The sequence below is a fragment of the Brienomyrus brachyistius genome, chromosome 10 (assembly GCF_023856365.1).
Source record: "Brienomyrus brachyistius isolate T26 chromosome 10, BBRACH_0.4, whole genome shotgun sequence".
Classification (NCBI taxonomy): domain Eukaryota; kingdom Metazoa; phylum Chordata; class Actinopteri; order Osteoglossiformes; family Mormyridae; genus Brienomyrus; species Brienomyrus brachyistius.
In genome coordinates, this window is record NC_064542.1 from 13,627,452 (window position 1) to 13,647,658 (window position 20,207).

The following is a 20,207-nucleotide window of genomic DNA, read 5'->3' on the forward strand; positions in this document are numbered from 1 at the left end:
GGCAAGTACAGAAACTACGACCGAAACGGTTGACGGTAATGTTTTAATCCATATTTGCAGAACAAGCTAAATACTGTTAAATACAATGTATTGGCATGACCTATAATTTAAAATACTTTCACCGTGTGGATAAACATACTTATGCATATTCCCAAACGGTGCCGTGAGGTCAGCAGAAGAGGATTTCTTTTGCATGTGACCCTCTTCATGCAACAGGGAGGACTGACTTGTGTACAGGGTTTGACATTTGGCAAAGGAACCGACGCTTTCTGGTGAAGATGTTTCTCCTTGTAAATAAACAGCCACTCTAATCCTCCGCTGGCATTTCCTGCCAGGATAACAGTCACCCAATGTGCAAAAGCAAGACATCATTATATAAAATGTGAGCTAAAACACGCAAATTGCGCTACCACTTTTGCCTAAAATTAGTCAGTCTGTCAGCCACACTCATAGGTGCAAAGAACAAGTCTTGATTCAGTCCTTAAAGACTGTTCCGTCACCCAGTTTGTCACACTCATGGGTGCAGTACAAGATGGCAGCGGTACAAGATCTCAGACCACAAAACATTACATCCTGAATATGTGTAAGTGTGCCGTGTAACGCTTAATTGCAAGCCAACCTGCAAATCACAGTATTGTTCTTGTCACTAGCTTACATAATCAAGAGGATCAATTGCGGAAAAGTAGAGTACAATATCCGGATTTATAATTAAAACTGCCGAATAAGCACCTAAGTACTTAAACAGGTAAGGTGCTGAGCTAACACATCGCAGTTGCTTTAGATAAAACCAACAAATAAGCAATTAAACAATACAATTTATTAAAAGTGGTGTCACTATAAATCACGTTGCCTTGTATTCCGTATTCTCGTTACATCTATATGGCTTTTCATTTTTCAACATTATACAACGGTAATGACACAGAGGAGCTTATGTCATTTCTACATTTCTATGGGCCTATGTGTCAGTAAAGCCTACGCTACAATACACCCACCTCTCACAACAACGTGCTGGGGTACGTGTTGGTGCACTCATTAATATGACTACACTGTTATCTGTTATATAATTAAACGACATAGACATGTGATCGTGGACATACTGCGCAACAGCAGCTAAACCGCCGGTGCCAGCATACAGCTCAGATATGCCTACAAGCAGCATGATACAGCATGATGCTCTACTGGTTTGGGATTTCCTCGCTCGTTGCACATTCGGTCCTCCCCGCTAGTGGGCAGACATTAATAAAATTGTACGTCGGAAACGAACTGACCCTCGCAGGCACCCTTCCTTTCTGTCGTTATCATCCGGGGTCTGAAAGTAGGCGGTCCTTTCGCCCGTAGACTCTGCCATGGTGAGCTGATCATTTATATGTTTCCAAAAAAATACACACCCTGAAACATCTTCGTTTTACTACATACTATTAAAGTTCTGCTGCAAAGTATGTAATGTTTAGTGTCTTCTGAATTAGTTGGTCCCAATATTGTTTTGAGAAAATTTAAGTTCAACCCGGTGAACTATGCTGAAAACCTCTTGCTGTCGCCATTGATTTGGGGGTTACACATTTATGAAAAGGAGCGTTTGTAGTTTATTAGAAATGTTTTGTTTTTGTACGTGGTGTTCGTGCCAAGTTCAGATATGTCAAGTTATTAAGTTAGTTTTAAATAAGTCATATTGGTAAGGCCTCATTCCAGACCAGATTTTACTACTCCAGCTAGCCGGCACCGATTCAGTTTGACACTTAGCTTGAGCAGTGACACTATCCCTAAACATTTTGAGACAAAACCTGTTTTTTTCCAGATGTGCTTTTGGTTACAGCTGATGTGCCGGACTATGTCTCTGGCGGATTTGTTTATGCACAGTTTGAGCTAGTTTGTAGTTCATTAGCTACTCAAATACTAATGAAGACAAGGCGATCGGGTCCTGTTGCGTGAGGCGCGTATTAATTAAACTTGTATCTGTTTCATAGGCTCGAGGACCGAAGAAGCACTTGAAGCGCGTGGCAGCGCCCAAACATTGGATGCTGGACAAGCTTACTGGAGTGTTTGTGAGTACCGGTCTTGTTTAGATCTGGCGATGTCAGGAGTACAAATGATTATTTTAAAGCCGGCATTGCAGTGTCGAGGCAAAGTATGCTGCTTCAGCTTGAGCTGTCAGACTTTAGTGTGCCACCTATAAGAGAGAGCTGTAACTTGTATTTTTTGTCAGTTCTGGCTATACCACCTGTAAGGAAGCTGAAGCTAATCCCCGTATCCCAGGCACCTCGACCTTCAACTGGACCTCACAAGCTGAGGGAGTGCTTACCCCTCATCATCTTCCTGAGGAACCGGCTGAAGTACGCCCTGACCGGAGATGAGGTCAAGAAGATCTGCATGCAGAGGTTCATCAAGATCGACGGCAAGGTCCGCACTGACATCACGTACCCTGCCGGATTCATGGGTGAGTGATGGTTTCGTTTTGGTTGGCATGGTGACACCGGCTTCCTCCCCTGTGCAGCTGCCCACCATTAAACAGTCATATACTCTAGAGGTCACTCTGTGGGGTTTCGGTGTTGCCGAGGCGATGCATTGCCATATGTGTACATGGAAAAACAGGTGCCGGTTCTCCGCTTGTTATTCAGTACCAGGAGGTTATGAGTTTTCGATGTTCTGAAGAGAACATTAGCCTCTTCACTCAACATTAGCCCCTTCAAGCACTGTGTGTGTTTCAGTCTTTTATGGGGTAAAGAAAAAGATATGGAATTCAGGCAGCCAGTATGGTTACATGCACCTTAAGAGAATTGAATTATCCTATTAGTCCGACTAACACCGGACTTGTAAAGTACATGTAAACGTGTTAGTTCAACTGAAATCATACTAAAAGTCGATCTAAGACATCCAGATAATGTGATTGGGAGTCGATTTACTGCTACATGTATATGTTCAATCAAACCGGCCCAGGCACTTTGCACATGCTCCAGTCCCCCCCCCCGGCTTAGACCCAGAATTAACAAAAGAAACCAGTACACAGAAGCAGCTTGAAGTCTAGCAGAGGACGTGCTGGACGTATACAAATGTATAGCGCTCTAAAGCTCTCTAAAGCTTTCCAGCGGACCTGGTACCATACTTTATTTACTTCAAGAAGGTACCAAAAGTACAGTACTTCAATGTGTTGGTTTTCCAGGCTTTTTCTTACCTTCAATTTGGTATGGATATTATAGTCCAAGTAGTTAGTTTTGCTAAAACATTTATACTCTGACATAGGAAAAAATATCCTAGCAAGTTTTTCAATTTTGATAATTATTCCTTTTCAAGATTAACTAGCATATGTTTGAAAATCAGTTTAAAGTTTACCTCTGCTGCTTTTGCATGAGTGCTACATGCGTTCTCCAACACAATCATAACCATTTTCATAATTTGTTTAAATCTGTCCTAGATGTTGAATTCCTTTTTTGTTTCATAAATACTCCAATATTTATTACAACAAAATCACATTGCAATATTTGAAAAATTTCCAGTACCATACTGTCATAGCATACTTTATTTCTTGTTATGCCATCCTGATCTTGTTGTATCCGTTCTTCCGACCAGATCGCAATTAAAGCTTTTGGTCATTTTATTTGTCCATACGTCGTCTTAATTTTTTGAATTTTTACATCTGTGACACAATAGGTCAACTGCAAAAATCCCAATGTTAGCAAGCTGAAAGGAGCCATATCACCAGCTATTGTAGCAGAGTCAAATATACTTAATAAATTGATTCCTCTCCTGTGCATTTATCCTGGGACAAGGACAGTAGTCTGATTTAAATGGCATAGGCGAGCTATAACCCAGCTGGACTTATCTGTGCATGTAAACATACTCGGTGTTATGAGTAAGGATAGTAATTAATGACAATAATTGATTCTCTTGGGGAATTCTCTTTACACCTCCCCCAACTTACTCTCAGTAGGTTAGAATAAGCTGGCCGCGAAGGGTGACCACCTGTTGCTGCACGCAGGGAGCTGGGGGTTAAGGGCCTTGCTCAAGGATCTGCAGACTTGCCAAGGCCAGGCTCGAACTGGCAACTTTCTGATCACAGGCACACAGGCTTAGCCCACTGAGCCATGTGCTACCCTCAAGACGCTTGACCTAGCGATTTTCTCCTGGATTGGAATCTAATCAGACTTGGTGTTGAGAAATTATTTTCTTTGGCTGCTTGATTGTTCTGTATTCCTTATGAAAACACTGCATTAGTGTTCAGTAGATTTAGTGTGTTGTCCTGACTGTGGTGTTTGTTGTGAAAAGATGTGGGCAGTTGAAAGCGCTAGTAACGCATTTAAGAACAACAGTGTTGTGTGAGCAGCTCCCTCATTCCCTGCAGGCTTGGGTAATGTAAGGACACGTGAGCAAATGACGCTGGGCTGAGTGAGCGCTGTGATAGATCAGATCCAGGCGCCTGGACGTGGGTGGATGAGAAGTTGCAGGCTGAAGCCTGATTGTATTAACCTGCCAGTGGACTGTGCTGACTTGAGTGGGGGGGGGGGGGGGGGGGCCTGAATCTTCAATTGTAACACAATGTGTTTCCCCTGAAACTTAAATGCTTTTGCAGCCCCTGAAAGGTAATGAGAAGTTAGTGATGGTGCCAGCAGGATGCTGAAGAAGTTGCATGTAAATCATTCATGCATTTGCCTCTCTCTTTGTACTGTTCTTGTTTTGAGTGGGTTACTTGATTTTGAGAAGGTCCATGACCTCCACCCAGGGGATTAAACTAACAGCTGTTTCATGCCAGTCTTTGGCCTGGTGCTTCACCCAAAGGAAGCAGAACATGGACAGAGCTTTCAGGGTAGAAGGACCTGCGGTGTTGGAAAGGAAGTGTCTCTCCTGCCAGGTCAAGACTAAGTTATTCACACTTGAAGAGTGAAAAAGATCCCTTTTTCTGGGGTCCAGCCCAGAACAGCTGTTCCCTGTGTGGGGCACTTAAGTGGCTACCAGGCTCTTTGGCAAGGTGACATCTGATTCGTTAAGCCTGAATAGCCCTGCTGACTTGTATAGGCTAACCTTGAGTTGTGTATGAAATGCAGTTCAACTCTTCTGGTGTCTTTCTCCCAGACGTGGTCAGCATTGAAAAGACTGGAGAGCATTTTCGATTGATATACGATGGCAAGGGGCGCTTTGCCGTCCACCGCATCACTGCAGAGGAATCCAAGGTGTGTGGTGATCATGGTGGGTCAGGGGTGGGGGGGGTAAGGGTGTGACGCTCGGCCTTGATCAGTTTCCACAGTAATAGTTTTTTTCTCTGTTGTGTTGCCTTCCCACCTGCAGTATAAGCTGTGTAAAGTGAGGAAGATCATCATTGGCACGAAGGGTATCCCACATTTGGTGACCCACGACGCCCGAACCATCCGCTACCCAGACCCCCTAATTAAGGTCAATGACACAGTCCGCATCGACCTGGAGAGCGGGAAGATCACTGACTTCATTAAGTTTGACACCGGTGAGATGGACAGCCTGATCGCAACGCCTGCGCGCTTCTTGTGATTCAACCCAGCTTTTTTAGCAGACCGTACTCTGGTTTTTAAAATATTGCCTGGTTTTCACGCAAGCTTCTGCTCATGTGACTTATGCTTGACCGATCCCTGCAGGCAACCTGTGCATGGTGACAGGTGGTGCCAACTTGGGGCGTATCGGGGTGGTCACCAACCGGGAACGGCACCCCGGCTCCTTCGACGTGGTGCACGTGAAGGACAGCACAGGGAACAGCTTTGCCACCAGGCTCACCAACATCTTCATCATTGGCAAGGTGAGTGCTGATGGATTGGAGCCAGAGGTGTATGAACGTGTGTGGTGGGCTCAGCCTGTTATGAAGGGAGATCGTGGGTGTTTACATCATTGTTATGCCAGTATGTGTTGTTTGTGACAGATGGCACCTTTTGCTGCCACTTATCAATCATAGCTTATGAAATAACTCATTTTATTAAGTACAGTATGAGAGTCCACATCAAGGAGGAACTCCCTCAGTGGGAAGCCAGCCACACACAGACACACTGCAGGCAATTCAAAGACTTGAGTCCAGCAAAGTTCAATCTTTTGGCTTGAGGGAGCCAACTAGAGTTCCTGGAGGAAACTTACATTAGGAGAAACTCTTCAAACAGAGCTCTGGGCTAGAGTTGAACCCTCAGCCCTGGGAGCTATGAAGTCACTGTGCTACACACTGATAGACCATGAGTACTTCTTCATGAAATTGAAATTAAAATCCCTTTGGAAGAACGAGGTTTGCATTTCACTTCTTAAGGCATTTGCACGTACCACAATTAGGTTCCAAGGTATAACCCTTCCCCAGAATGGGATTGAACCAATGGTGCACTAGCTGTGGTTTTGATCTTCCTTTTGCTTCCTTCAGGGCAACAAGCCATGGGTGTCCCTGCCACGGGGCAAGGGCATCCGGTTAACCATTGCCGAAGAGAGGGACAAGAGGCTGGCGGCCAAGCATGGTAGCAACTAAGGGGCACGGCATCTTAACGGAGCCATGGGCCTCCTACTACCCCTACAGAATCCACGTGAAATAAAAGGTTGTTTACAACCAATCAGGTGGCTTTGGAGTGTTGCTTTTTTATGGTGCGTGTTGGGTGTTCAGATGTTGATGTCCTATTTTTGTGGCATCGGATTCATTCCTCTTTGAAGTGGGTGGTGGTCAGCTCCGTTCCGTAGTTGCCATTATTTGTCCTTAACTCGATTAAGTGTGTTTACTCTGTTTTAGTTATCCGTTTTTATTTCAAAGCAGCTAAAATTGCAAGCCATCGAAAGCTGGTTGTGGTGACCCTGCAGGTTAAATAGCTACTTTCATTTTCCATGTTTTCCACGTGTGAAATTAAACTTTTTTTTTTTTTTTTTTTTTTTACATGCTGTGCTGGTGAGTAGCCTGATGCTCATATTAGTGAAGTAGGGATGAGAGTGTGCTTCGTGTCTTCAAATTAAGGGTTCTGGTTGACTGTCTCCTACCCTGGATCTTTATCCGGATTCCTGTCTGGTATTCTTCATTTAGAGAATCTGATAGTGCTCATAATTTAAACAGATGGATCATTTATTACTAGGTGCCATATTGTCTGCTGATTCACTGTTGCCATATAGATGGCATTTTTCTAGAATGTTGTCTGGACTATTGGGCTTCCCAGTGACATGTTCATTGTTGTGATGACTGAGTCGATTCATTTTGTTGCCAGTTAACCTCTTCCTCTCTTGCCCACATTTTTCTGGTCTTATTGGTGTTTTTTCCAGTGTACTTGGTCTTATACCCAAAGTAAGACTGAATTCTAGGGCTGCTTCTAGTGAACATTTATGCTCAGTTATATAAAACGTCTCCCTTGCATAATTAGGTCTTTTCTAGCATCATAGTTCAAAGGTGTCCGTACTCTTCCTGTCTTGATACAATAATTCTGCTTTTGTTTTTTAGACATTCTTCGGGATTTGTGAAGATTTTCTTCCAGGTCCATCATTAAACATCTGTCCAACGTATTTCTTGATGCTTGTTGGATACTTGCTTTCTGATGATTGCATGAGTTGAACTTGAAGTTAAATTGGGCAGAGCTGCTCTACATAACCTGATAGTCCATCCAGCCTGATTTTATGGTGATGATTCTGTCTGTAGGTGTTTGGTTTAGTCTTGAAATACAGCTTGTTTTTCTAACTCTGTCGGACGTAGTCCTCCGTAACGCTCTTCGGTTGTTTGTGGTTACCTCAGGGTTGGCAAAGAGAGAGCCTTGTGGTTTCAGTCTAACTGGCTGCTAGTTTTTCCCTCCGTGGGTGTTGGGGGGTGTCTTCATGCTTTTTCCCTCACATCCCCACAAACAGACTTGCTCCAGAAGGCCATATGGTCACTGCTGTGCAGCCACAGGCTCCTCCCCCTCTGCCGGCGGCTAGTGGACTCCATTTAGGGAGCCACGAGATGCCAGAGTAGGCACCTGAGGCAGCTATGCTTGCACCCAGGCCAGGACAGTGCACCGTAATGTGTGTGTGAGAGAGATAGACCTGCAGAACATACTTAAGTTTTTTTTAATATATATATATAAAAACGTATATGCGCATTGGGCTGTTCGTACAAATACACGCTGTTTGGATTATACAAGAAACCTGAAAATAAGCACTTTCAAAAAGGTGGGAATCCTCAGACGGTCGTAAGGTTCCCAGTCTTCTGACGTGTCCGTTGTATTTCCGTAGTCATGTGCTATTTCCCAAGTAAATTCTAGATATAAATGTGGAATTTTAGTACGTATATCACGGAGGATAAAGGGGGAATTGAAAGAAAAGTTTAAACGGCCGGTGCCGTGATTAGTGGTTCCGGAGCGTGTGTTTCTCCTCAGATACTTGAAGTGGGTCGGGCAGGCGGTCCGTGAACAATGGTAACATTCATGTCGGACTGCAGAGGGAGGGGTCCAGATGTTTCCAATCAGTTTCTCGCAAGCGATAAACTTTCTTCGTAGTTGGTAAGAAACGGACCCCGATAAGATGAACCGGCACGGTGACTCGCTGCTTCGCTCTTCCCCCCTTGGTGCGACGTCCACTTCTGAGGGGCACAGTGTCTCCCCACGCCATCCGAGCAGGACAACCTCTGGGTGTGGGAGCCAGATGTGCAGTGGTAGGGGGCGACTATTTGTATTAAAGCAACAGGGCTGAGCGTTGCAAAACTTGGCTGCGTTTCAACGTCGGAATTTGTTTCACGGTCCAGCGCAGCTGTTCAAAACCGCTCCTTTTTCTGCACCGTTTTAAAAATGCGTTGTACTAAACATACAGCGGCGAAGCAATACTCCCACAAAGTCTACTAATAATGGACATGTGCTTCAAGTTTTCCAAAAAGCGAAACATACGAAAGGTATAACTAGGCACACTTCTTGTAGCCTGTTGAAATACCACATTATTAAATAGATAAAATGCCTATGCGCTTTACCTAAGATGAAAATATCATGCAAATACATAATACGGCTGTTAAGACTTGTTTATCATGCATTTTGCTGCGCTGCACTCTGACAGTGATAGAGTCACTAATTCGTTGCAGAAACATAACTCACGTTCAAACTCTGACGTCCCACTATGCGGCTTTGGATAGGGGCGAAGCCTGGGAGATCTGAAACCTCTGACAGGTTTACATCTAGGGAGAATGGTACACGAGTGCTCCGCGTAGCCAACAATTAATTTCAACAGAAAGAAAGGGAAGGGAAAATGAGAGTACTCCGCTGTAATCCCAAGTTATAGAGGCTCAACAGTAGCATCGCAAGTTTTTCGCCCGAAGTACTCGCCTTCGGCAGTGAGAGTACTTCGGGGGGAGAGAGAAGATCGACAATGCCTTTCTGCAAGAGGACGATTGCCCCCAAAGATTTGTGTAAAGACGGTGCAAACGGACAGAGCGCGATTTTCGGCGACCTCGTGGACGTCTGCGGATTCACCCTGTGCTCCGTCCTCCGACAACTAGCGGATTTGTCTCGGCAGTCGGTCAGCATCTTAGAGGAGCTTGAGGGGGAATTCGTGTCTATTTGTCACCGCTCCGGAACGCTGGAGTGCAAAGTTATCGGTCTGCAAAAGTACATTTCTTCTTTGGCCACCAAGTCTCCGACAAAGAGTAAGAAATCCTCTTTATTTTAAGGAATCAATACTATCGTAACCGAGTCAATATCATCGCAGTGTATTCATTTCTAGCTTTCTTTGGATTCCATTTACTTAAGCATGCGTCATTTTGCTTGAATAGCCTAAAAATTGCGTTGGCTATTTGGCAGTGGGTGTGGACACTAGATGTGCAGTGGGATGCATTCCTTCTTGTGGACTTTAAGTAGTTGCACGATTTTTATTACATACTTTTGAATAGTAATGATTTGTGTTATTGTTAGCCTATTTTAGAGTGCATCGTTAGGTAGCATGCCTGCATAAATTGCTTCAGAAAATGAAATTTGCAGAAAAGTTAACATATGATCTGTAGGCTTGAAAGTACTAATTGTGGAGGATTCTGACCTTCAGCCTTTTTCATACTAACATTTTATATGCAGTAGTGATGTGTATATGGATTGCATGCTGACGCCACATTAATAATCTTTGGCCAGCATGTACAATAGAATTCCACGCGTTGCTGTTATTTAATATAAGATTCTCTCAAATTCTAACTTTATAACCCATTACATCAAATCTGGCTCAGTACAAAATGTTACTAGGCAGCGAAGTTGGACAATGTTTACCATTGATGCCAAAATAACGCATGGTTATATGGATCTTTAACGGATTGCAATGTGCCAGGCTTGGTGCTGTTATGATTTCATTAAACAATCGATCTGGAAGAATCATGTGCCTTTTCAGAACTCATGCCAGGTCTTCCAAGTACAGTCATACATTGATCGTTTTCTAAAGAAAATGTCAAACCATTTCTCACTTGGGGACAAATCGTTTAGCTCAAACATTTGGTGTGAAATTTGCTATGGCCATGAGGAATATAAGATAAGATCTGATCTGAACTGGGTGGTCCTCGCTTACCAGCCTCTGCTGAGCGTGGTCGGTCTGTGGATGGCGCGGAGGCGCGTGGGCGTCTTCAATTCACGTGTACCCAGAGGGCGCCAAAGCGCGACATAGAAACTCCAACTGGGCTCCAATTATTTTTCTAGCCTCTCTTTTTTGCATACACTACCCCCCCCCCCCCCCAGCACATTAGTGAATTAATCTGTTGCCATTTTCCATGGTCTCCAAGAAATCTACTATTCCAACAAATAGCCTGCTTGAATGAACAGGGTGGAATGAAATGAATTTAATAGTAGGTATCCATTCTGTCTAGGAGGAATATGATTTTTTAAGCGCCATAACAAGTAGCTGACTACATAGCAAATTATATTGCTTTAGATACCTGGGAGATACTGGAGCGCTGTAACAATGTCGAAATCAGAAGCCGTTCTCTCCTCTTTGGCGCCACACATCTCACCACCGCGTATCATTTACACTGTCCTGCACGTAATTATGTTGTTCAGAATTCCTGCGCTGTCCATTTCCTTTTCTTTTTCTTATCAATTGCCAAGCTGCATTCAGGACTTATGTAAACTGTCCGGCAGGACATTCACTGTTATCTTTTTCGGGGGAAATATGAGTCGGAGAAGAATCCAGAGGCTGACAACATTTCCGTTGGAAGCAGGAGCCTGAAACGTGATGCGTTTTTCCACTGGTGTCCCCCCAACACACACACACACACACACACACACACACACACACACACACACACACACACACACACACACACACACACACACACACACATCCCTGTAGAGGGCAGCAAGGCTGGCTCACACTCAGGGTTCATGTGAAAGTTAGAAACGAGCGATGTCATAAGACAGAAGATTGCAGAAAGGCTGGGACGCCTGCCAGCCTACGCCCCCCCCCCCCTCCTCCCCCCGGTCCAGTTTTTCTGTCATCCCCGGGAACTCAGTCCCAGCCGTCCAGTTTATCCCTCAGTGTTTTACTTCTACGGATGTCTTATCGGCCCGAAATCAGTGGCTCCAAAATGGCCTTAGACTAGATTGAAATTGCCCATTTAAGATGAAGAAATGACTCTTAAAATATAGCTGTGGTGAATAAGAATCCAGGAATGTTTATTTTGCTTGTATTTAAAAGCAGATGGAGTCTCACATTTCCTCAAGTGCAGTATAGTCTGGAAAACAAGATTCAAGAATTATGTAATTATTATAATTCGTATTATGCAGGGGGCCGTATTGTTACCGTAAAGGCTGTTTGCATTCATATAATTACATAAAGTGTTCATTTGGAGAGTAAAGAAATGAATGGAAATCTCAACAATGAGGGGGGTTAAGCAAACACTTCGGGCGTTCGTGGTACAGAAGCTCGCGGCCAGGAATGGCTCACACGCATCGGTTCCCATAGCATCAGAACGTCTGTGTTTATAATGGCCGTGAGAGGCCCGGATGCCAGTGCAGAGGGCAGCATCTGGGATCAGGCCCTCAGGGCTTGGATTTGGAGGAGATACCTGAGTTGGGGTGGAATACATGTCCTGGGGGGCGAATCTAGGTGAAATGCAGTGAGAACGGCTAAGCGATTGCAGCCCTGGAGTCCGGCCACGCCTTCCCGCTGTAATATTGACCTCTTGCCTTTTTAATCATGGGGATTTTCCCCTCCTTCACTCTCTTGACTGGCTGTTGTCATGGCAACACTCCAGATGTGCCTGCAGGCTCATTCTCTTGGCAGTATTACTTACATTTGTTATTTTTTTTTTGCATAAGTGTGATGTTGAGAAACTTTGGTCGCTGTTCAGTGGGCAGATCGCTTACGATGTATCAAAGCTGTTCCTCGCCATTTGGTGGGGGGGGGGGGGATCATCAATCTTCATTGACCCCTTTTCTCCGTTTGTTGTTTGCCTTTTCCGAGAGAAAACAGATTTAAACAGATTTTTCATGCTGCACGGAACATGACTTTGCGACTTGGGGCTGGTGCTGCGCTCCCTCGTCGTTACGCTGCGCTTCCCCTCTGCCACGACTTGCACTCCCGTGACCCCGCTGTGCCGTGGAACTGTTCTATGCCATGTCTCCATCATCCATCTCCGTACCTCAGAACCACCTCCAAGTGCACGTAAATCACTCAGACATTCATTCAATTAACACGCTCTCTCCAGTGAGAGATTTCCATTGCTGAACTCAGGATAAACACTAAGCTGGACGAGATTCAGTAAAGCTGCCTGACAGATGAGTCTCGTGTCACGGTGAGAGGCACTCCAGATGAGCAGCGTGCTGCTTTTCAGTTCCCACAGACCCGAAGGCTTCTCTCTGCAGCTGGAGTCACAAGATGATTGGCACTTGGTAGATGTGGGCGGGGCTTCCTCTCAGCCATGCTGCACCTGACTCACGTCATGCACTCTCAGGAAAAAAGGGGTAAACATTTGTACCTTTGCTTGTCACCGGGACTGTACCGTCAAGAGTCTGCCAATTATACCCTTAACTTTAGGCAATTGTACTTATTAAGGTACAGGAATGAATTCTGAGAAACATTTTTGTACTATTGATGGTACATTAATGCTGTTTGTACCTTTGTTCCTCAGAGTCCATTTCTGTACCTTAAAAGGTACAATTACAAGGGTACAAATTTTTACCCTTTTTTCTGAGAGTGTGCATATCCCTTTGTCTTTCTCTTTTGGATTTGAGTGAGGGAGATGCTTGCAGTTTTTACACTAAAGTATTCATGGGGTTTGGCGAATGCAGACTTCTGAAACCATATGTATTTAATGAAATCGAACAACTAGACGAAACATTTGCTTAATAGGCAAAAGATATACTGGCGTTTTTCCATTGGTTGAGCTGACTCTCTGATGCACTTCCTGTTATTGTAAGCTCGCTGTTGTCAAGTTGGGGGCCATGGTTTGCTGTGTAAGCATACATCTACTTAGCAGATGTATGTTTTTTGGGAGAGCAGTGTGAGACGGTCCCTGCAGTAAATGAGTGTTAGGGGCTTTGCTCAAAGGCCCAACGGTGAAACCAGTCCGGTGACCTTGGGCTTTGAACTGACAACCTTCTGTTCACAGGAACCCTAATGACAAGTCATGCATGGCATGGATATATTGTGACTGTCACCTGACTGGAAATGACTATTGAGCGACATTGTACGATGGCCCGTGAATCCCCCTTAACCTAGGTCCGCCTTGCCTGACCCAGGCCCCTGGGAAGCATTGATGTGGGGCTACATAGAGGACAACGTCAAGCTTATTCCATCTCCAACACTCCCACAACCCACCCAGGTTTGGCTCCCCTTAATTTGGCAGCCTAGGATACCAGAGGACCCACCCAGGGTACCACCCTGCCACCAATCTCCAGTTATCACCATAGTTACCCACTCCCACAGCATGGAGACAAAGAGCAGAGCAAATGCAGGGTCAGAGGTCTTCACCATCTCCATGCTGTTTCGGTTAATAAAACTCAAAAAGGGTAGGGGTTTGTGGTACCTAGGTAAGACCCCAATTTAAGCTAAACTCACAGGTCCAACAGCAGGCCTCTATCTGTGTAAGTGTTCAGGTGTGCATGTATGTGCACTAGCGTCAGTGTTTGTGTACCCAAGACTATGCTGGACATTAATTATCTTTACTATGGGTATTAGAAATTATGAGTGCATGTGTCTATTTTAGCAAAAGTGTATTTTTATTGCCTGTATATTTGAAGGTATGTCTGTTCCTTAGCAGCTTTTCTCTTGTACCTAAAGGTGTATTTGTTTGCATGCATTAGCATTAGTGTTTGTGCATCCAGAAGTATGTTTGACGTCAGCTTATTTTATTGGGTTTTAGAGTTTGAGCGTGTGCATGTTTATTTTAACAAAACCAAATTTTTATTGCCTCAATATGTGAAGAGCGTGTGCCTCTGTATGTGTGTGTTCCTTTTCTCTCAAGGTGTGTGTGCGTGTGTGTTTTTGTAATTGCTACATTATGGCCACTAGATTTCCACACAATATGATAAAAACCTGTAACCTTGTGAGATTTTCTCTGTCCCCACAAGGATAAACTCAATTTTATAAAAATCTGTGACCACAATCAAAAAACTAAAAATGTCAAAAGTCTTGTATTTTGTTTGGTTACTTATGGTTAAGGTTTGGGCTGGGTTGGGGTTCATCACAGCTGGGATTAGGGTTATGTATATAGGGTTATTCCCAAATAAATGGAGATTCCATAACACAGTAAATAATCAAGCGCTGCAGGGGCACAATTTTTTTGTCCTGCAGCCCTGCAGTCCTGCTGAAATGCCTGTCTGAAGACATTTCTTGTCCCTCACTTCTCATCAAACTTGCTCAAAACCAGCTTTCGTTTTTTGCATCTCCCTGCATGTCCTTGCCTTTTAAAAACTACATATATTACACTACCTCTAATTGCTCTGTGTTGCTACCTCTATGCAAATGTGATAAGTCATGAAAGGAGGGAGTCTGATCTGAGATGAGCAGGATGTGAACAGAGAGGGAGAAGGTAGTCATGAGTACTGCTGTGTAAGCTCTCTGCTCGCTCTATCAATAAGATGCTCCATTTATCCTTCACCTGCAGCGTAGCGCTTAAACGTCTCCTACCACTTCATACACTAAAAATATGGATTACATTTATCACAAGCTGGTCAGTGCCTTATTAACATTGCGTTTTGTTTTTTTCAGTGGATACTTTTACCAAAGTGATGTACATTTTGAGAAAGCAGGGATAGGCAGTCCCTGTAGCCATTAGGGGTGAAGGGTCTTACACAAGGGCCCAATTGCGTAATGATTCTGATTCATGGGATTTGAACCAATGACCGTTCCATCACAGGTGTAGTATCCAAATGCACTAAGCTCCTCATGCATCCACACATCTTCTACCGCTTTTCCGGGTCGGGTTGCGGGGGCAGCAGTCTCAGCAGGGAAACCCAGACTTCCCTCTCCCCGGCCACTTCATCCAGCTCCTCCGGGGGAATCCTGAGGCGTTCCCAGGCCAGCCGAGAGACATAGTCCCTCCAGTGTGTCCTGGGTCTTCCCCGGGGCCTCCTCCCAGTGGGACATGCCCGGAACACCTCACCAGGGAGGCGTCCAGGAGGCATCCTGACCAGATGCCCGAGCCACCTCATCTGGCTCCTCTCAATGCAGAGGAGCAGCGGCTCTACTCTGAGTCCCTCCCGGATGATTGAGCTCCTCACCCTATCTGTAAGGGAGAGCCCAGCCACCCCGTGGAGGAAACTCATCTCGGCCACTTGTATTCGTGGCTTTACGACATAAATTGATAAATACAGAAAAAGAATAAGACATGTTATTTGTTGCAGATTTACTGACAGAATATTTAACAATATTGGTTATTATTTGTTTTGTCGTCCATCCATACCCTCCCTCAGTCCAGGTTCGCGGTGAAGTTCAGGACACAAGGGAGGGATCCCGCTTTTTCATGCTGCCTCATTTTTTTCTGGACAGGATCATGGGGGAACATAGGATTTTTAAATATTACTAATAATAATACTTAGTAATTGAGATTACAGTTATTTCGTCAAAGGCGCGTGTGTGAGTGTGCGTGGGCGTGTCTGTGCTTGCGTCCGCCCGCCTGCCCATGTTCGTGAGCCGGTGCCCCTGCTGTCTCCTGCAGACGCCCAGGTCCAGGGCTGACACTGCAGCTTCCGCAGTGCCAGGAGGGAGGCGGGCGGCACCATGCACACTGCAGCCTCCGGAGGCGCTTTCTCTCACGCTCTTTCATAAGCCCCCGGTCGGTACCGGGGAGGGGGGGGGGTCTCACAGGAGCGGCAGGCGGAGCGGAGCGCGGGGGAGCACCGCGGACATCCCCATCAGGAGGGGAGGGGCACGGCGGCCGACGGCGGATCGATGCGCTGGAGGAGGAGGAGGACACCTGGGAGGGAGGGTAGCGGGGGGGCAGGCGAGAATGGGGGAGCCAAGGAGAGCAGCGCTCACGTCCTCACGCCGTTCCTGAGAGGTAGGGGGCGTGTGTGTGTGTGTGTGTTTGTGTGTGTCAGGGTGCCGGGGGGCCAAGCACTGCTGGTGTTGTGGAGACAAGGTCAGCACTGGTATTGCGATAGGAATGTTAACAACGGCACTGGAATCCCTCTGACCATAAGCAGCTAACGAGAGAAAAGTGAACTGGAAGGTGTGTGCACGTGTGTGTGTGTGTGTGTGTGTGTGTGTGTGTGTGGATTAGGTTTATATGACATTGTGGGGACCAAATTGTGGGGACCATTTTTCAGGTCCCTACAAAGATCTGTGAATGCAATCAAAAAAGTAAAAATGGCGAAAGTCTCGTATTTTGTTTGTGGTATTGTGGTTACTTATGGTTAAGGTTAGGGCTGGGTAGGGGTTAAGGTCGTCATGTTGGGATTTGAGTTTTCCCCTTAGAAATGAATGGAGAGTCCCCACAAAGATATAATCACAAACCTGTGTGTGTGTGTGTGTTTGGCTGGGGGTGGTGGTGGTTCTGGGGTGTGTAGACTGTTGTACTCACACCTCTCCAGGGTTCATAAGTGGCAGTTCGCGTTAATTTCTCAGCCCGTTGCATCTCGTTTGGTCGCTATGATTTGCTGCACCCACAGTCAGGACATTTCTGATTTGTGTGCTCATCCCATAGTGGGCACTCTGGGGTGGGGGGGGACCCTGTACTGGGTTTGGGGTTCAGTGACGCTTCCGATCTCTTTTCTGGGGCTCCCTGCTCTGCTCCTCATGAAGAACGTGGTTAGCAGCTTTCACACGGATCTGCAGGCAGGTGGCCAGTGGCAGGTGGCCGTACTGGAGCCCATCCTGTATCCTTGTTTCCAGAATTATGTCAGAGTCGGAGCCTGAGATGATTTTCAGTCTGCTTGCTTCGCGGAAACTTTTACAACTGCATACTTAAGGAGATGTTGCCAGAATGGAGGAGTATATAGCAGGTTATATGGGATGTAGGGTGATAATCAGCCTAACTGTGGAGGCTGAACTTTCATGTCAGATGTTTGAGGAAACATCTGACTATTTCACCCATAACGGGAGATCGGGATGCTTCAAGCCTGACTCACTGTGTGCAGTTATTTTTAATTTCACAGGAAGGCAGCATAAGGAGCGGTTCGTCCGCCTGCGCAGGCCTTCAGGCAACGGGGAGGCGACCAGCGCTCCCCTGGGGTCACATGACCTTTAATCACGGCACGGATTGGCCGCCTGCGTGTGGCCGGAGGTTTGTAATGGATTCTTCTGGCAGTTTTTTTTGTTTTGGTCACCTTACTTCTCGCGCTCACCGTGTTGTTGTTATATTTACGTTATTTGTCGAGCTGTGAGCTCCATCGGAGGATCCATTGCACAAGAACTGGCCGCAGGGAGGAAGTGTCTCTTGCTCAGCAGCCTCCCAGGTCCAGTCTACCTGGATCTTCTGAGAGATGTCACCTTTCTTTGGGTTTGAGGAGCGGCGCAGGGTGTGTTAAGGCAGTTCAAGCGTAAATGTTTGGATTAAGGAACCTAGGAATCATGCTTGTTTACGTGAGGCGTCTTCTGACTCACGTTGGGAGCAGCGATTTTTTTATGAAAATGTCCTGGCATAAATGCGCCCCCCCCCCAAAAAAAGGTGTCTGCTGTACAGTGTGTGCCCTTCCTCTCCGTTTGTTGGTGCACAGTTGGTAAAAGCACATACAGCGATCTTCACCGCGTGCGTCTCTGTGGTCGCACGCCGCGGTCGCGACGGCAGCAGCTCATTGGTGGCGAGGGTGGGATTTCTGCCATCCTCTTGCTGGGGAGCCCGGACTCTGGGCTGTGAATCTGCTCTCTTGTCCAAAGAGCCATTTCCTGTTTGAAACACCCCCACCGCCCCTTGTCCTGGACCACTGAGAGCAGCCGGAGGGGAAGGGATTAGGGGTGACATTTGGAGGACCGGTAGCTATGACACATAGCTGAGTAATTGCGATTGATGTCCAGCATTTCACAGGTCAAGACAAACAACGGTCTGTGGTTTCTGTTGAATGCCTGGAGAAAACACCCATAATCCCTTTCTCTTTCTATCCTGCATAAAATCAGCCTCAAACATATCTGATATCGCCATGACAACATCCTAAAAAAATCCTAACTTTGTTTTCAATATTGCAGGAACTCAGAGGTGCTGGAATTCCTCTGCTGCGGTAGAAGTCGGCATTCAACCCCCTTTACCAGTGTTCTTCCTGTCACAGTTACCGTAGTAACCTTACCCTGTATTGTCATTTTGTCACGTCCGTGTGAAAAAGCAGTTTCATCCATAGGTTCCTGTCTCCCACCATAAACACTTTATTGGTCTTGGGTCATCGTTTCTCGGTTTATCTGTTTATCCTGGCTTCTTTGGGCTGGACAAACGTCGTCGTTTGGGAAGCAGACAGCAGGCTGCGTGAGCCTGTGGTGGATGCAGGCCAGGATTTGATCGCGGATGGCGTCAGGTTTCCCTCTCGCTGTATTTCATGTGATGTCACGTGCAATTAATGGTAACCAGGTTTTCTCGACACGCGAAGATGATTCTGGTCTTTAAAGACGTACATTTGCACAGCCTGGCCCTTAAAACATCACATGAGGACCAGGACGATTCCCCTGGGGTGGGGGTGCCGTCCGCCGGGATCTCACAATGCAAGCGACGGGTTGAAAGTGAGCATAAATCTGACTGGGGGTGCTGATGGCTCCATGGACAGGAAATGAACGATGTGTTGGAAGTGTCCTCGCCAATGCTGGGCGTCCCCCGTGGCCCATAATGCAAAGCAGATGTTTTGCTCAGTCCTCCACCTATTAATTCGAAAGTCATGTTGTTTCGAGGGGAATGGCGCCAAAGCAATAACCTTGATCCTCGAAACCCCACCCCCTCCCCGTCTTTGAATTTGTGAAAGGCGTCGGCATAAGGGTGTAAAATGCAGAGGACTCCCAAAGCGTGAGCAGGGGTCCTGTTTTTTTGGGCGGAAGGACGACGAGGGACTGTGGTTAGGCCAGTGCAGTCAGCAGTCCCGGTTTGGGATTCGTGCCTGAGATTCAGAGGAGGGCAGTTTTCCCAGCGCGCTCTCGGACACCCGCAGATCCGGGTCTTTATGGATTTTCCTTTCTCACAGTCATAGAGTGGCAGGAATGTGCACGACGTTGTGTTTGTTTGAGGGTGGGTTTGAACCCACTCTGTCCGTCCCACTGTTCCTAAAAATGTAAATGGCTCTGTCTCCATTGTTTCAGGTCCTGTACCTTGCATTATGTGCATGGGTGGCCCCCACCTGGGACCGTCACTGCAAGTAAAGAGCTTAAGACTGAAAGCTTCTCTTGGAGCTGCTGAGGAGACTCGATTCTCAAAAGCTCTTCTGATAACGGCCTCTAATCCCCATCATCCAGCTAGAGTCTTTAAAAGTCGCTACGGGAATCCAAGGAGCAGACCTCTCTGTCCCAAAAGTCATCCTATCTCCCAGCCCCCATCTCTAAACACCTGCAGAGAGGGTGGTGCTGAATGAGTTCTTTTGTAGAGTGTGGGGTCCAGGAAGCGTGTTGGGTTTCAGGGCGGAACAGCGTGGGGGGGGGGGGGGGGTTATGGGGGGCAGAGTCTGCATGAGCTGAAGGCGTTAAGCCAGGGTGACTTACAGCAGGGTCAGAGTTATGCACTTCGCTGGCTATTTTATTGAGAAATGCTCTGTTATTTGCTTAATGACAAGTGCACAACAGCTGGGCTTATTTACCACCTCCAGAAAGATATCTAGTCATTCAAATGCAGTGAAACCATATGGTATATAAAGGATATATCGCGGGGTCAGCATAAGAAGTCATATGGGAAATGTTTTGGGAGTTTT

The 20,207-nt window shown here is 46.2% G+C and overlaps 2 protein-coding genes across 3 annotated transcripts in view; both read left to right on the plus strand.

Moving 5' to 3' along the window:
• Positions 1-1,242: 1,242 nt before the first annotated feature.
• On the plus strand, positions 1,243-6,539 carry LOC125750207 (40S ribosomal protein S4). Its single transcript, XM_049027659.1, has 7 exons — positions 1,243-1,349; positions 1,965-2,042; positions 2,254-2,434; positions 5,065-5,162; positions 5,278-5,449; positions 5,598-5,755; positions 6,356-6,539. Exons 1-7 carry the CDS (start codon positions 1,347-1,349, stop codon positions 6,455-6,457), a joined length of 792 nt encoding a protein of 263 aa, XP_048883616.1. The 5' UTR covers positions 1,243-1,346; the 3' UTR covers positions 6,458-6,539.
• A 1,817-nt stretch (positions 6,540-8,356) lies between these two features.
• The window catches only part of nhsl2 (NHS-like 2), a 41,836-nt gene continuing 29,985 nt past the window's right edge, over positions 8,357-20,207 (plus strand). The window contains exon 1 of one of the 2 annotated variants that reach the window (XM_049027654.1): positions 8,357-9,565. In XM_049027654.1, the coding sequence (XP_048883611.1) occupies positions 9,289-9,565 (277 nt within the window). In that variant the 5' untranslated portion in view covers positions 8,357-9,288. Of the gene's footprint in view, positions 9,566-16,269; positions 16,394-20,207 lie in introns of those variants that run through there. The other variant, XM_049027656.1, reaches the window with a different exon arrangement.